We start from the raw sequence: 18,615 nt of genomic DNA on the forward strand, positions 1-18,615 counted from the left end.
ATGTTTCAGGATTTTTAGAAGAACAACGTGCCTCGAATCGAGGTATAACAACTTACGGATAAAATGCAAGTAACTTCTACTTTAAACTTATCAAAATTTCTGTCATCTAGATAGACGTTATCTGACCAAGTTTATGAACCTGAAAAGACTCGAGGCTCGTTCAAACGTAGGATCCTATTAGTTCAAAAATTAGTCGTTGAATTTTGCATGAATTTTTAGGGTAAATCAAATCAACAATCTGCTACGATTCGATTTACCGTATATCATATTACCGATGATGATCGATACACTTGTTGGAAGAATAGTGATTAGATTATGAATAAAGGCGAGACTCGTACAAGAGATTGGAAGCAATTAGAAAAGAAACAGTTAGAGTATGCGATAACGAGGTTGAAATATGTTGTTAGAGGTACATACGGCATGATCGTCATACCGAGTCACTTTCTCTTATCGATTCATTCAGCGAGAAAGTAGTATACGCTTGCTGCTGCAACAAAGCTAGTTTACATTACTCTGCGATAAATTACTAAACGCCTCACCAGCAACAAGATATCCGAAGATCGAGATGCTCTACTGTTTTAAATGCTTGGATGCTAGTTGATAGAATGAAAATATATCTCTGCCGAAATCGCACGGGGTATTTCGCGTCCATCTATTTTACGAATGCGGTCCCAGAAGTATATCGAATTGAAAAAGATTGATCGTACGGGGATTTAAGATATTTTCATTTATATTATTTTTTTATATTTTTGTTTTACTAATACGATTAGAGAAATTGAACATAAGAATAACGAGAATGTAATTGATATAAATTAATATTTTAATCTTTTCAATGATACAAATTAACGTTCTAAAAATACACGATAAAAGTATTTATAGAATTGTAACTGTAATTCTAGATAGAAAAATGGAAATCGTTTTTGATGATTATTACGATTAACCATTTTGAATAACAATTAAATTTTAAAACCGAAAAAGACAGTTCTTTTTTAACGTTCATTTTTTTATCTAATGTAACAAACATAAATTATGATAAAGTTTGTAGCGATATCTTTGCTTCTAACTCATTCAACATCTAAAGCTTCATATGAAAAAAAAATCTATAGTTTATGATCTCATATTTTTCGGGTGAAATTATGTATTTCGTGTTGTTCCACTAGTTCCATAATGGATATCCTAAGTTATACAAACAATAGCACATTACTGTAGCGACAGCTAATTTCTCTTTGTCCAATGCCAAATTCATCCCAAAATTCCCTGTATATGTCGTCTCTCTCCCTTTCGAAACTGCAACGACTACTGTTTACTGTCGAACAATCGCAGAACAAAAAGCTCATTTATCATATGCATTAACATATCGAAGCATCACGTTTCGCGGGTTGTCATAATTTTGTTGTTTCATTCGTAAATGTATTAAAACGTGACATACGTATATGACTCATATATATTTATTTACTTTACGTTGTTTATTTATTTATTTATTTATTATATGTTCTTTGTTCGTCGATATTGTCAAGAACATTTCATCACAAATTTGAATATGATGCAAGTGTTACATCATAAAGGTAACAAATTACTCTTTACTCGTTCAATTTTTTCAATTCCATATACTTCTGATGACCTCGACTTGCAAAATTTAAACAGAATAATACCCCATCTTCCAGCATTCTTAAGAATGACCTAGTGTAATCGAAAGCCAAACATATAAACCGCTATACGACATAATAAGTTACTTAGAAAGCCTTTACGGTCGGAAAGACAGCGTATAGAGAGAACAGAAAAAAAAAAAAATGTTTGAAACAGCTACATAAGCAGAGAAATTTTCTCCTCCGACCACTTTACCCCGAGAGAGCTCGAAGCGCGAGATGCCGCGGCGATCCGCGCTACAAACCTTTTCAATTTTCGTACGACAGAGTGAGGCGTGTAGCTACGAGAACGATAGAAGGTCGCCGTCGGGCACCGTCATCAACGTTTCGTCTATTATTCTCAAAGTATCACATATTCCCTCGTAATTACGCTATTGTTGCCTTCAATCCAGTTGGCGAATTATAATTCACGCAGATATGACAAAAAGGACGTGAAACTCGTAATTGAGGGACAGTTTCGAGTCAAGGCGAACATTTTCGTTGAGAACGTACGTTTGTGTGTTGAAACGCCGCACTGGTTCGAACCGTTCCACAGTTCTTCAATGTTTTGTTATTATTAGATTGTCAATTTTTATGCAGATCTACATTTTTACGATGATGAATTAATAAATGAAATTTGAGGAGAAATATATTTTACTTATGAAATATCGTGAATTGTGAAATATTCTGTTTTGGATGTTTTAAACATTTCTATCTAGTATAATTGTACAAAGTAATAATTGTACGTAATATATTCCGTATAATTTTGCATCTTTAAACATAAATAAAAAAAGGCTGATTATTTCGCTTACTTTTACATTAATCTTCCTCGCATTTATTCGTTATTCGTTACTTATCCTTATTAGTAGACTACCGATATTTCTGCATTTATGGGAAATGTAAAAATACAAAAATGCACAGGATGCGCTCAGAAATACGTAAAATATCCAAAATATATTATTCCACATAATGTTTAATAAATAAAATAATTCTCAATAGCTTCCTCTCCTCATAATTGCATTCGTAAAAATATGAATTTGTGTAAACATCCACAGTCTAATTACAAATTGACGTAATTACTGAAATATCTAAGAATCTACAAATTATGAATTTGCTTATGTTATAAAGTCAATCAAAGATTTACACGATTATGAAAATTCAAGAGCTAAATGTACAGTTGAATCCGAAGTGCACTTATCTCGCACGACTTGTAATAAAAATAACAAAGCAATAGTAAAAATAATAAAGGAATCATCTTTTAGTAAAAAGTAGGGGAACGAGGGTTATGTAATTAATATTATACGAAATATCAAGACGGTCCCGACTACGGCCACATATAGAGGTATAGGCATAAGGCACAGGTAGCCAGTATCGCTATAGAAAACTTTCGAGCTCTTACTCGTTACTCGTTCTTTGTTTATCCATTCGTTTATTCCCGTTTTTTCACGTATTCTTTTTTTTTGTTCCTTTCCTTATTTTCAATTGCTTTTCTCTCGTTGTTACGAGAAATATAAAATGGTCCAAGCCGGCGTAGAATTGGACCGAGCTACAGCAAGCTGCGTTTCGTTTTGTTTTCTTTTCCTTTTTATTACTTTCTGTTTTTCTTTTTTATTTTTTTATTTTTTTTAATGAATGAGATATACCCTTTTCTCAATGGCATATATAAAATTGTTTATATATGCGACTCGTGGTGTGGGGGCTCAATTTAAATAGGTACGATTCAAATCGGTATAAAGAGAGAGAGAGAGAGATAGATAGATAGAGAAAGTGTGAAGCTGCCCTGTGATTTCGGTTGAAATTCTTACGTTCCGGGTCTCGATGCCTGACGAAGAATCGACTCGTTCTGTACGATCGATATGCGCGAGCAGAGGCAACCGTTGAAATAGAGAAAATGTAAATCTACCTGCTTTATTAGCAGTAATTTCGTTATTACATTTAATTTGAATTAAATTATCTGAGATTAATTAAAATATTAAAATAAATGCTCCTCGTTATTCAAATTATATTGTTTAATATTATTTGTATTTTATTAATTGTGACATAACTCGTTTAAATTATTCGAGTTACAATTTCGTTGTTTAAGTAATTAAATTAAATTATCATTATAAAATTATATTCTGAAACTATTCAAATAACAATAGTACGTTGAAATATACTAAAATTTGATGAAAATGTTTATTTTACTCTCCCAGTCAATTTTATTTGAAGAACTGTAATCGTGCAGAATCGATCTATTCAAAATTGTTGTTTATTTTTATGATTGCTAAGAATCGAGTGCATTAATTTTCGGAACTGAACAGTAGGTTAATTACGCATCATGATTCTTCATCTTTCACAGAGACGAGTCGATTCCTCGTCTGGTCGAGAAACTCGGCTACCGTGATTGGCGTAAGGTTTGTCGGAGGTCCTAGATTTCGAAGAAAAGAACAATCCTCCTACTTTGTTTCGATAATTTACAGTGTCTACTATGCTGTTAACTGATCTCTCGTATTCTAAATGATATTTGTAGACAAACGTTACGCTAGCATACCCGCGTTTAAACGGCGATGCTCAGGCTTCTTCTAGATATATTATAACATATCGATATGTTTCAACGAACCATGAAAATACAAATTCGTATCGTTATTCCTCTATCGACTACCGAAATTAATACGTGATTTGTTACGATCGATCACACACGCTCAGGTACGCACGCACACTCGCGGCCAGTCACACTTCTCGCAGACACTGCGCATCGTCGTTCAAACGAAGCAATCGATTTCGCGACGAGTGACACTGTTCTCCGATGGTTCCTTAACTACACAGAAAATCTATGCGTCTATGCCTCCATTTTACCATTTTGCCTCGTGCTATTTCACAATAAAATGCGAATTTCTCCTAGTAAAAATTATTCAACAAATGAAAAACAAATATACACGCTTTATATTAGCTCAGATGTGTCTTCGAGAATTTCTTTTTGCATTATGTTAGTCTCTCTGGATTCGAAATTAAACGTGCTAATTAAATTTCTGCATCGTTGTTAGCTAGTTTTGGTTATTTATTCATAGCGATGAATACGATGGTCATCTAGTTAGAGAAATATTGATGAAAGTGAACAACAATCCCGTAAATATTAGAAAATATAATAAAATTGCCTTTTGGTCATCCTTTAAGGAGGACGATAAACGGATCTGAATTATGTTCACGTTCAATCACTCAATTAGAATTACAGAGAGTGGTAATTTAGTAAAAAAGGGGTATCATAGAAATTCGTAAAAATTGAGCAACTCGCAACTTTTCGTAGAAATTTTATAAAACATCTACTGATTTAATAGACATTGTAATTACAGAGATATAGATAATTTTACATTTATAGCTATAACGCAGTAATTGATCATTTCCTTTTTTCAAAAGAAAAGGATTTCTTTCAGATAGCAATTCTGATATTTTAAGAAATAAGAGAAGCGAAATATTAAAGAGAAACTCGCATTATAAATATGAAAGAAAACGAACGTCTCATCATCGAATGGGTAAAGCAGCATCTTTGATTCATTTCGCGAGAAATCGAGCTGACCAGAGAACATTGTACACAGTCGAAATATTCACCGTTTTTGTGTGTCTCAAGGATAATAAATGTGTAAATGTTACGAAAATCTGATCTGCCAATTCATGGCGAGATCAAGGTTCTACTCTAACGACACGAATTCTGCGAAACACTCACATATTCGATCTAATTCCTCGTGTTAATATCAAAGAACAATCGTCCTTTTAATAATCATAAAAATACTATTAATGTACAATGAAATAATATTGCGAGTGTCGCTGTAAAATTACTGCGAAAACAACGATACTCGGTTATTGAGATTATCAAGAATAATCTCACGATAACGTAAAGAAAGATGCATTTGCACATAAGTTATAAATGAAAAATGACGGTCACGTGTTTCGCAGAGCTCGTACTGCGAATACTTCTCGGGAAAAACCAAATTGCCTGTTTAAATTTGACAATGAATCTTGTGAAATACAAGGACGTAGTAGACGATATTTGAAGAACTAAGAAAGTTTATTTGCGATGTTCAGGTAATTCGATTTTTCGTATGAGATTCTTCTACACTGAACTATAGAGAGTCATTTAGTTCATATAACATATTAAACGTAATATTTTGGCTGTATAAGAATAATATAAAGAAGGCTTACCAAACCGACGAGTAGAAAAAATACTAGGAATGTGCGGCCGAGGACCGTCTGGCAGTAAACGTCGCCATATCCTACCGTGGACATCGTCACGATGAGAAAGTAGACACAGGTCCAGTACGAAAGCTGTTGAGGGTTCGTGAACTCGAACGGGTCCCCTGAGTTTTCAAGCTGCCGGCAAACAATGTTTCTATGCTTATAATTCAACAACTAAAATATTGCTTTAGATACTTCTGGATACAATGACTGCCAGTGATTTGTCAAATTTATTAAAAAAAATTCCCCGTAGAATCATAATAGTTATTCTATATATACTTCTTTGTGCCTTTTAAACTGAACAATTTACAACAGTGATAATAAGTAGAAAACTTCATAGACCTATTTTAAATCAAATTCTCCCAAGAATATTTTAATTAAACTCGCCACCAAGCATATCGTAAATTAAAAACCAAATTGAATATTAATTTTCTCTAATTGAAGCTAACGATTTTTTCTATTAAAAAAATTGCAGGTATTTGTAAATTTATTTATATAGAACAATGTTCACATTGTCGATATCGTTATAACAACGTCAATGAAGTAAAAAGAATTATGTTTGTAATTCTATTATACTTTGCAATAAAATTTCTAATTACTTTTGACCCTCCTTCGGCAATTTTCTTAGGCTCTTGTTTTAAAAATCCTCGAAAAATTATTCGATATCCTTTTCCAGGTTTCTAGAATATCATCCAATAATTTTTTATTGCTATATATGTTACCTTAACTTTTTTAAGTAAAGCAAGATTTAAACAAGAATATGAGAAAAGTGAAAAATTGTTTAAAATTACTGGTCGAAGGCGATCAGTAATTAACTACTTAAGTATTCACATGTGAAAAAATGACATGAACGAGAGGAATGAAAAACAAAAAAGAAGGTTAGAGTTGATGAAATAACGAATAACATCTTACCAAATGAATGATGCCAGCAGCTGTTAACCAGACGGAGATGAAGATCGATACAAGTTGGGCGAGACGAATGGAACTCGATGTCTTTAGAATGTTTAGGTACTGGAGGATGTCAGGGACCGTCATCAGTCGTAGGGCTCGGAGGAACCTCAGTCCGATCCACGTCCGATCGAGATATATCGACACGAAGGACGGTGGTATCGTAAAGTAGTCCACGAACGAATACATCTCCAGCATGAACCACAGCTTATCACTGGCGGCGATAAACTATCACGAAATAAATGTTCAATGTTATCCCTTTCTTTGAACTCTCAAACAATATTATATCATATCAACAGTGAGCATGAAAGAAAATTTTGAAAATTTATACCAATATTTATGTTCGTGAAAATTGTTGTGTTTACACTTACGCGTATAAAAAAGTAGACCATAAAAAATATATTGAAAGCTAAGTCTATCTGCTGAGTAATGTTGTTGCTCCACTTTTGGCAACGTTCCACCTCTTCGCTGTAACATAAAATTGTCACATCGATGTTAGGGAATTACGTTAATATTTGTTTTGCCGATTTATCTGACTGCCATGAGCAAACAAACAAACAAACACTAATAACATAATCAGCAATGAGAAATATTGTTCCATCGTGTGTTCTCCTGTATGTATTTAGATTGCAGGATAGAATTCTTTTGTATGAACAAATTTATACAATCATAATTGTATAATCTTATTTTAGTATATGAACAGATAACGAAAATTAGATTTCATTTTAATTATATTGTAATTATTATATAGAATTAAAATGACATTTATTTAAACAGGAATATACCGCAACGTTTGATGTAATATTTTTAATTGAAAAATAATTGGTTTCCTTACCTGGAGGCATCGATGAAGTATATTATAAGCGATGCTATACTGAGAATGAAAACTAACACCACCTGGAACACAAAACATAATTCAACGTTAAACCATTTACTTCAATTAAATTAAAAGAACATTACAGAAAATCGTGAACTATAGGAAACTTAAATCTCAGGTAAAGGAATGAATTTCAAAAATTTATAATATTCTTTAACATAAATAATTGTACTGATGTGCAAGGTATAAAGGCAATAATTCTACATTTTTAATTATACAAATTGTTTCTTTCCATCTCCTATTCATGTTTTCATATCAAATTATTCTACATTTTTTTTAATGTACTACCTGTTTTAAGCAAATTTGTATGTGTATTTCATAACGTTGTAACTTTTAATTTGAAAAATTTGTATTATTTTAACACTGGTAATAAGAAGTTTCAACATCTAAATGCGATTAAAGTGGTACTTGAAGTTCACTCGTCTACGAACGTTGACTAGCGCCGACAAGTAGACACATGGCTGTACTTCAACCTCTTTGTTAGCACTTTTCGAAATGCACGACCGTTCCAAGCGTCAGTTTCACTTAGCAATTGTCTTTACTTACTACACGCAGGTAAAAAATCTATTAAATATAACCACTGGTATTTATCATTTGTTATTACAGTAAAACTATAATACGTGTGCGAACTTTGTAACATTATATATTTTTATAGAACAACTTTCTGTGATTTTTATTTCGAGCAGCAATTACGATCTAAATTAAGTTGAATTTTATATAAGGAGCTTCGTTACTTGCAATGGCTAAAAAAATATTTTTTAAAAGCATTTACTAAAAAATTACTAAAAAAAGTGCAAGTATTGTATATTAAACTTCCTATTGTTTAATAATATATGAAATTTGATAATACAAAAGTCTGGTACTATGAAAATAAAGTATGTAGAACCTGAAAGTCAGAGTGCGAATATTTATGTCAATTCATATTTTTATGACTATATAATGGAACCTAGACAGAAATTTGTTTCACATGCTAAATATTTTAACTAGACTGCGAACGTTTATACAACCTTATATTTTTATGAACATAATTAAAGAAACGATATTTTACGTCAAATATTGTATATATTTTTCATATTATATGCACTCCGTAGTTTTTTGGAATCTTAAATTTCCTACAAATGCATAAATATCCGGAGCCTAATTATAACAAATACCACACCTTGTATATTTCATATATATTTTTAAATATTATGTGAATTCTGTGCATTTTTTGACCTTAAAATTTCGTAAATGCATAAAAATTCGCAATCTGCTAATACTAAAACGCTTTGGGAAATAAGAATATATACTGATATCTATCAGCAGTTGCTACAATATATGATTGTGATTGTAACTCAAAACGAACTTCCGCAGCAATTATCTCGAACAATGCCAGTTATAACTGTTATTTTAAACATAGCCAAAGAATACAAATATCTCAAAGTAATGCTTCCCGACTAATGCAATGTAGTCACGAAAAGACACGAATAGAAGTTTTACGTCGAACAAACTCTGACTACAGCCAAACAACTGTGAAAACGAGGATCTTTTCTGTTATTCCATTATTTTCTTCCGCCTAGTTTACTCGCAGGAAAATATGGAAAGGAAATATACATACATTGGATGGCGGAGTCATCGATGCGCCAAGATTTCGCATACACCTATATCATGTAGCGACATATACACAGATATGTGCAACTTCTGTACTATGAGACTTTTCGTTGAAGCGTATAGCGCAAGTAGCGTGAATAAATAAAGAAGCAGAAGGCTTATGTACTTTAACCGCCGATCGATTTTGCTTGGCTCCGTGCCAGACAGCAACTCGTCAGATACCAAAAAATTTCGCCACATGACTCTTAATCGTCACTGATATATTATCGAAATGAATTTGCCGGATCTGGCCTTTAACCATTTCGAATCAACCTTTCATCATCTAATAAAGCAAAACTTGCCATTTGCAGCCATCCAAATAACATTTTCACTACCGGGAAATTGGTTAAGCAATTTTCAACGTTTAGAATATGATCATCAATCACAAGATTAGTAAATATATGATAAAGTAAAATAAATAGCGAAATACGAGAGGCACTTATCAGAATTATTTAACACCTTGTATGATTGAACCAATGGCTTCATTTATTTGTTGTTCGATCGTTCCTTGAATTGCTTAAGAGTACCAGAGAGTAATGAGTCGAAATTCATTCTGATTATTGTCGAATTCTTACACAAAATGATATTGTAGCCAATAAGCTTTTGGATTAAGCAGTAGAAAATTATCAAAACTAAAAAGTTTTATTGCCGGAAACAATATTTTGGTTTCTATTATTTTTTATTATTTTCATATTATAATTTTATTTTATTGTAGCTTTTATTACAAAACCTGATCAGTAAATATTTCTTATTATGAACAAAAAGAAGTTAGCCGAAAAAGGTACAGTAGGTTTAATTTCCATAATTGATTCACAACAAGAAATGACTCGTGTGGAGCTATGGTTATTGATGCAGTTATGGCTCTTCGCTATATGTTAAAACATATTCAGCTAAACGTAATGCTTAATCATAAATAAACGATCGATATCTATTATACGTGAAGCTGTTGAATTTTTGATTACCAAATGACTAATTACGGAAATATAAAATGAAAAATGTTCCTTCAACTGTTACTGGAACTCAGTCTGTTGAAACGCATTAAAAACTGAATCGATTTTATAATAAGCTTTATAGAACCACAAATTTAATTTTGTCAGTCGGATATTTCGCGTGTACCTGTCTCGTTGAAATTTGCAGAATACCGTGCACATACATATATTCATGTACGTACGTATCTACTCTAGAGCTGTAGGAGTGCAGAAGAGCATGTAAGGTCATTCTGTCGATGCACCATCTGAGTGTATGCAGCTGCGCTACGAAAATCTAGGTCACCCAAATATGAAGACCATGCACGGACGTTTCTCATATTCGTTTCCCAACCACGGAAGGGAATGGAAGGCCATGAAAGCCAAAGTACAATCATTTCACAAACTTTACGATCTTACGTGTAATTTCATATTATAGTTGTAAATTTAAGGTCCTGCTTATCGTTCATATTCATACACGTATCGACAATGTAGTAGAATTTCATTTATATGTTCTTCGTTTATTTGATTAACTATACGGAACTATACGGGAGAACTTTATTCGTCTGAAGCTGGATAAATCGAGAAATAAACAATTCGTATAATAGAAGCAATCGTTCATTTGATTTTTCATTCATAGAATAGGCATTCACTTTCACGTAATAGATTATGATGGGTTGGAGTTCACTCAATCAGTGTAATATAAGAATTCATTGATTTTCCTGACAATTTATAATTCTCCGTTCACATAATGGAAATTCACCTTCAGATAAGTGGATTTAATAGATAGAAGTTTATTTAATCAAGCGTTAACTAAAGTTTCGTTCTGATAAATGGAGCTCCACTAGTATATGTCTGACTACATAAACCTCTACCGATTGAATCTACTTATCTGAAAACCTGCTACTGTTTATACTATATACTATTTATACTATATACTATAGAGGATCAGTGAACTATTATATGAATACTATCATGAAACATTTTGTCCAATAACAAGGATTTTTTTTTTCAAAATGTTAATATCGCAATTGTGCTTCTAGATTATTATATGTAGGAAATAGTAATGAACAAATTCAGTAAATAGTGAGTATTATTTTCTTTGGACGATACGATGAAGACATTTTCATTAAGCCATTGTTTTGTTGTTGAACGTTACTGATTGTCGCGCAACAAATGGTAATATATTTTAAAAATCCTTCCTATTTCCTTTACTTTTCTTCTTTGAACAAAGTAATAAATAATGACAGAACAATTTATTTTCATTTGAAATTCCATTTTTCTTGTTCGTCATACGTTATTTCCAGCGATACTCCTTAAAACATAATTGTTCCTCAGCACGTTTTCAAATGAAAAATCACTAGCCTTGAATTTCACGAAGCAACGTTAAACTGTCCTAACAGTTACATAATCCTTCTCCAAATGCTAAATTTATGTCTTCAGTAACTTGTCCCGAGTCTAAACTCGTATAGAAAAATCATATGAATTTTTCCGATTAATTACGAGCACTCTAACATTTCTGTTACAAACCTTGTTGTATATACAACAAATCTTTTCTTCTTTAGCGTTGTCGATAGTAATTGGTGATAATTAATTTTCGGCATCCGAATTAATCATATGTATCATAACGCTATCGATATTCACCTCCTCCGCAAAAGGTCAATCTCGTTTGAAACTCCAATCGGAACACGTCGATAACCCTCTTTTAAGACAAGCATTGCTCTTAAAGTCAAGTCGAGTCTTTAAAGCTCGTAAATATTTTCACTCATTTAACTTCCACTAAGCTCCCTGATTTGATGATCATATAAAGTCAAATATTTATTAAATAAGTAACGAATGAAATTCTTTCCAAGAATATATTTCTATGTACGTAACGATAGTATATTTTATCAATATTCCACACTACATACAATTAGCATTTTATAGATAATTAATAAAGCTTTTGCATTATACAACTCATTTTGTTCGACGTTTTAGAACTTGACCCTCGAATATAACCCTCGTTCTATTTTCTCGCGATGCTAAAAATGACATTCGATTTCGTGACGTAACTAATAACTCATACGACAATTCTAATTAAGATATATAATGTACTCGTATATATGTATGTACAATTAGGATATTTCATAGTAATGGATACATAAAAAGAGGTAATAATAAATCATCTTTAGTTATTGCAGCTGTCAGTTGCCTGAAATATCGGTTAAATAAATTACATATACATATGTATGCTACATATTATATATACACATAGTTACAACTGCAAATTTTATAACCGTAAAATAAACAAGTGTTACTTCAACATCGTTGCTTAGAACTCGTTGCAAATGTGTGAAGTAAAATACACAAACTGAAATTTTTACGTATAACTAAACATTCAGAAGATTTAGTATATTTAACATATCAAAGGAAGAGAATTCAGCTCATCAGATATAGAACATTACTCATCAAAAAAGGAACTTTCGACTGAATCGTGTTCTTCTATATTTATAAAATGTCTTAATGTGACTAATATGTTCGTTTCAAATTCAAGCTAAATTTATTCTCAAAGTACTAAAGATCTTTTTATCTATTGAAACATAAACAAAGAATGAAATTAGGATATAAAAATTCCGAAAATCCTTGCAAAAATACCAGAGTTATGAAACTTCAATGTGTATCCAAATTTGCTATACATAAACAATTGCAACTAGAGTGATGTTATGAAAATAAATAGCTATAAATAATCCTGTTTCTACTCCAATAAAAATTAATATTATAAGGACTATATTTTATATATATATATTAGTTTATTAAGAAATAGTTTTAGTTAATTAGTTATAGTTTTAATTACTACAATAATTATTTGCTAAAAGTATTTACATGCTTTCAATAATTATTCAAATAACAAATTTCAAATAATGTATTCATTTTGACGAAACTGTTACTCTTAACTGTATGAAATTGTATGAAATTGTTACTCTTAACGTTAACAGAACGATCACTTTAAGAAGTAACACTAATGTCCTGACATACGTCGAAAATTGTGTTAGGACATGGGAATTATTCGCGCTAATTCGTGGAACTGGCGGCCCTCGGCGTTATTTATGTTATTTTACATCGATGTAATTCAACCCGGTATCGAATTACCGAAATGGAAAAATATAATTTTTTATATTTTTTTATGACACCGTTAAGAAATGATGTTGGTCGGATTATTGAGATTCGTACGATCAAAATGATATCGGACACGATTATACTTAACCAACAAATTTTCACTAAACTAAAGAAATACGTAATATACGATTAAGGGTAAGGAATGACCTAACTCTATGATATTCTATTACACTCTACCTATTCACTCTTACTCGTGCTGCCTGCTTCTCACTTTTACCTTCGATGCACGCACAACAAAGCACGGTTTCAGTGGCACGAATCGGATAATTTGACCCAATTCTTGAAAGCTCACCTCTTCTGATATATGACCACTTCCGGTTTCCGATACGTACTATAGCCATACTTGGAATTCAGATTATTCCGTCAGCACTTCGATCTTGACACGTACGAAGTATGCAAGCATCAAGATAATTGGCAATCCCACAAGACGAAGAACTCGTAAAGCAGAGAAACGCTTGGGGCTGACAATCGATTTGAAAGGAATGAATCCTATGTTTATCCCTTAAATGATAGTCGCGTGATATATTCTTGCACGCGCTTTGTCACAGTGAAATTACATGGAAATTACGGCGACGTGTGCTCTACCTTCTCGCTTCATAGCCGACTAGAACAGAGAGAGCACAGCAGGTTTTCAGCTTTCAGGTAACTCAGCCACGCATCGCTGATTCGCTAAAGAAACGCTGCTTCCAGAGGGATGAGGTTCAGAGCTCGAGGTTCAGAAATCTTCTTTTTCCTTATTGCTTTCTTTTTTTTCTTTTTTGCTTTTCTTTCTCGTCAGCCTGTTTGACAGACAAAACGAGCGGAGTCAGCGTTTCTGGGAATACAGAAAGAGACAGGAAAGCATACATCAAGTCTCTTTTGTCTCTTGTCTTATCTGCTACACTCTTTCACCTTCCGAGTAGACATGGATACTCACGCTTAATGTGATCCTGATCGATTTACTATCAATAAGCCGTAACGCTCATTTAATTAAACCTCCCAATCCGCTTCTTTTCACATCAACGTTTCGCTTATTCGATAATATAGTTGACGATATGAATGGCAATGTATTTGCTTTGAGAAAATACGAATTGGGATTTTAAATGAAAGATGAAATTATTATTTATTGCTAGGTTATGATCTGGGATCTTTATTACGGAATCCTACTTCCGGATCATTTTTATGCAAATTTAAATTTTTATAAACGTGATCAAAGTACAAACCAAACAGAGATTTAACCCAGTCATTAAATATTACGGTGATTATTATACATTGAATATTTTTGCATAGTGTAAGCATTTTTACAACTTTCAATTTTCCATAAATGCATGAACATTCGCAATTTGTGTATTATTTTAATTATGCTATCGAGATTATAGAAAATATTAAATGCAAAATTTAATACTAATTGAAATTTTGCAAGGGAAACGAAATTATTATTTGTTGCTAGACTGTGAATCTTTATGCAAATTTAGATTTTTATAAATACGACTAAACCAGAAGCTAGACAGAAATTTGTTTCAGCCATTAAATATTATGGTAATTATTATACATTATACATTGAATATTTTTGCATAATATGTGCATGTTTGCAATTTTCGATTTCCCATAAATGCATGAAAACTCGACTTATAGTTGGTAAATTGCTATTAGTCTGTTTCATACAGCTAATACTAATATTTAATTTCAAATTTTCTTTTTTCACTTTTCTGATTAGAAGAAGTTACAAGAGAACGGCACAAAAATCTTCATCCTAATTTTTTTAAAATTAATAGTGATAGATTGTCAATGTTTATGCATTTATAAACAAATTTTTATGTAAAAGAATATACAGTATATATGGTATTCAAAAATATATATAATGTTCAAAACGAAATACTAATCTAAAAAAATGAAATAGGTCTATAGTTAGATTCCATTTCTCTAGTTGCGTTCATGAAAATTACAAGTTCCTGAATTTATTTTTATTTTTGTAAGAACTATAACATTGTGTTACGTCATGCTTTGAGTTGTTTCATGCATAAAAAACAGAAAAAAAATTTGTTTCCAAAAATACAACATCTATATAGTTTCATCTGACGTCGCTAACCTATTTGCATCCACCGACATGTTTCACGAATTGATTTTTAACCACGATTCTTTGGACGAGATACATATTATAGTCGCGAAGGGGTTAAATCAAGCGAAATTCCTCAAGCATTATCTATAGCTATAACTTTGAAATTAACCTCATTAAAGTACGATTCAACGAACACTCTCGATTTCTCTATACAAGAACTCATGATCAATTAAACAACACTCCATAACTCTGTACATTCACACATTAATCAGTCTATCTATTATACTATTAAATTATTTGTATCTATAAATGATTAATTTAAAAGAAATGTTAATTTTAATTTTTCAAAATTTATCATAAAGAAAATCATGAAAACTTGAACTCAGGCATTGTGAATTGAAAGTAAAACAAATTTTAAATTAGTCAGTTCCAAACACGATATGTAATTTAAAACGAATTGGATGAATATGGCAAATATTATTAAATGTTATCGAAATTAGATATCCTATAAGTCGTGAGTGATTTTAATGAAATACAGCAATAACAAGTCTATCTTTTCTTAGCGAAATAGGCCTAGTTGTGCACCTGTGATGCTAGTAGCTTTCAAAGACGACAGGGTAGCGTGGCAACTGAGAGGTAGGTCACTAGGTTATCACTATCATTGGTGGTTTATCCTTTTTCATCGTCAGAAGCTTTTCCAACCAATTGCTTTTTCCAAAGGACAACGCTAAAGAAATGCACGTACCGTGAATCCTGAACTCGCTCGGCTAAATAATTCTTTTAGAAAAAAAATTGACCAATCTGGACTTTCAACGAACTCATCGATTTCTATCAACACCATTTCGATCAATTTGTTTAAATTAACTACATTCACTAAATTGGTGAGCTTTATTAAAATCAGTGTAACCTCAATGTAACTTTGTTTTAATACATAAAACATCTAAAAGATTTGATCCACAATTTATTTTGTAATATGAACGTCTATCAGAGTTAACATAACGCAGCTTAAATCGTGGCAGCATCATTAAATGATACGCTATCGTCCTGTGCAAACTAAAACTATTTTGTAAGATACCTGAAAATGTTGTTCTTCAACTTTCGACTCACTGATTCGCAATTAATAACTGTAACTGAAGAATGTATCTGGGAATGTATTTAAGAATGTTTCACATTATTGTCATACCAAGGGAGCATATCGAAGATCCATAAAGGTTGCAATTTTCTCCATTATACAATCTACTACTACTCACTTGCACACTCATCTCAAAGAGCGACAAGAAGATGAACCTGTGTATAGACATCACTATCGTTTCTGCGATCATTTATTACTTTATTGTCTCGCGATACAGTCTAAAATGTAATCTCGTAATATAGATTTAAGCATAATAAGTAGCTGCAGCTTTAATAATAAACATAGGAGCATCTTCAAAAATAACCTGTCCACAGGCAGAGAAACGAAAGCAAGAAAACGAGACTAGACGGGACTAAATGAGGCTAGACAAGACGAAACGAGACGAAACCAAATGTTATGTCGTGAATACTAAACGTAATATTCTATTCGCTTTATTCGTTTAACATTTCCGGGTAAGACAAATTTTTGGTTACGTCGAATGGTTGTTTTATTTTCCTTGTAAGTGACAATCTGACCTATCGCACCTCGCTATAAATAAGAATTGCTGTTCTTATTTTAGCGTGCGAATTAGCGTGGGTCTCGGGCAGACTCATCACGAGTTGCCCTCGCTATTTTCGTATCGTTGGATATACATGGATATACTCGTGCCCGTGCTCTCGCGATCTAAGTGTCTACGAGATCCTATCAAACAATCCCGATCAATCTTGATGAAACGATAATAAATAGATTGCTGCGCCGATCTTTGGAGATTGGAAATTTATATTGGTTTAAGACACCGTCCATTCTGATTTATTTTAACGAAGCCCACGTGCTCTTTGCATACCAGTGTACACGTGTTGAGTGAAAGAACGATTTATGTTTATTGCATTGCTGTTAACGTTGCAGATACTATTGATGTTTCTCTGAAAATGTTTTATAGTACTCGAATCAGTATTATTCTTTGAGAAATATTTGCATTTTCAATTTACATTCTTTTAGAACTTAATACGAAAGCTCTTCTACTCTATTGAAATGAATTTATAATTTTTATTATACACTGATTGATGGATCCTGTTATTTATACCAAACGTTGACATGTATTTGCATTATTTGCATTAACAATTAATAGCTCTTTTTATTATTAACATAAACAAAGTCATATGGGTAGAGAATATTTTAGGTAATTTAACTATAAGATATCATCGGTATTATATGTATTTTGTGTTTTTTATTTTTTATCATTCTAACGTTCACAGGGATTCGTGTACATCACTGTCAATTGTAGAATCTACACAAAAAGTTATAATATTAATTTCTATCAAAATTAGGAATGTCATATTTACTTATTAGATCAAAGTTTCTAGAAGAATATTAATCATTATTAATCTCTTCCTGGAACTATTTATATCTGACGAAAATTCAAGGATTTTATGTATTTCATGCCTGCTCCTTAAATTTGAATAATTTTAATATTTTTAAACAATTCTGTTTTATAATAATAGCAAACCGTTAGGTAAATATGAAAATGAACCTAAAACTGAAACAATTTTAATAAAACTGAATAACTAAAACTGTTTAAATGTTTGATAAAAGATAGATGGATTCATTTTGTACACACACACGTGTGTCAGCAAGTCGTTTAAAAATGAATCAAGATTGGAAAAGATAATGGCAAAAGGAACGGTGCAAAGGCATTTACCTTGTAACAAACTGTCTATTTCACCGAAATACGGTGGATTGGCCAGTATAAGAATGGCCCAAATTAAAACGCACTAAGTGGCAGAAAGTAGGAGGACGGGCGACTGGTTGCCAGGCAAGAAATTTTACATCCCGAGATGGCATAGCCCCAAGTTTCCGTCGTTTCGCGCCAACACCAGACTCGACCGAGTTTTTCTCGCCCAACTACTATTTATAGGAGTAAACGCGAAATTAAGTCCTGAAATTCTATCGCCGATAAAACGACACAGATGTGCCAAACCAACCACGATACCTATACAAAATTTACTATTTTTCTTCCATACCCGACGCTATTGGCTTGATTATCAGGGCATCGATTA

The 18,615-nt window shown here is 32.2% G+C and overlaps 1 protein-coding gene across 50 annotated transcripts in view; it reads right to left on the reverse strand.

Moving 5' to 3' along the window:
- Positions 1-18,615, reverse strand: part of LOC126920473 (calcium-activated potassium channel slowpoke) — a 107,684-nt gene that overhangs the window by 69,744 nt on the left and 19,325 nt on the right. For all 50 annotated transcript variants that reach the window (XM_050730877.1, XM_050730876.1, XM_050730874.1 and 47 more), the window contains 4 exons: positions 7,618-7,679; positions 7,154-7,250; positions 6,747-7,010; positions 5,802-5,969 (listed from right to left, as the gene is read on the reverse strand). In XM_050730877.1, coding sequence (XP_050586834.1) covers positions 5,802-5,969; positions 6,747-7,010; positions 7,154-7,250; positions 7,618-7,679 — 591 coding nt within the window. The remainder of the gene's footprint in view (positions 1-5,801; positions 5,970-6,746; positions 7,011-7,153; positions 7,251-7,617; positions 7,680-18,615) is intronic.

The sequence above is a fragment of the Bombus affinis genome, chromosome 9, assembly GCF_024516045.1.
Source record: "Bombus affinis isolate iyBomAffi1 chromosome 9, iyBomAffi1.2, whole genome shotgun sequence".
Taxonomy (NCBI): Eukaryota; Metazoa; Arthropoda; class Insecta; order Hymenoptera; family Apidae; genus Bombus; species Bombus affinis.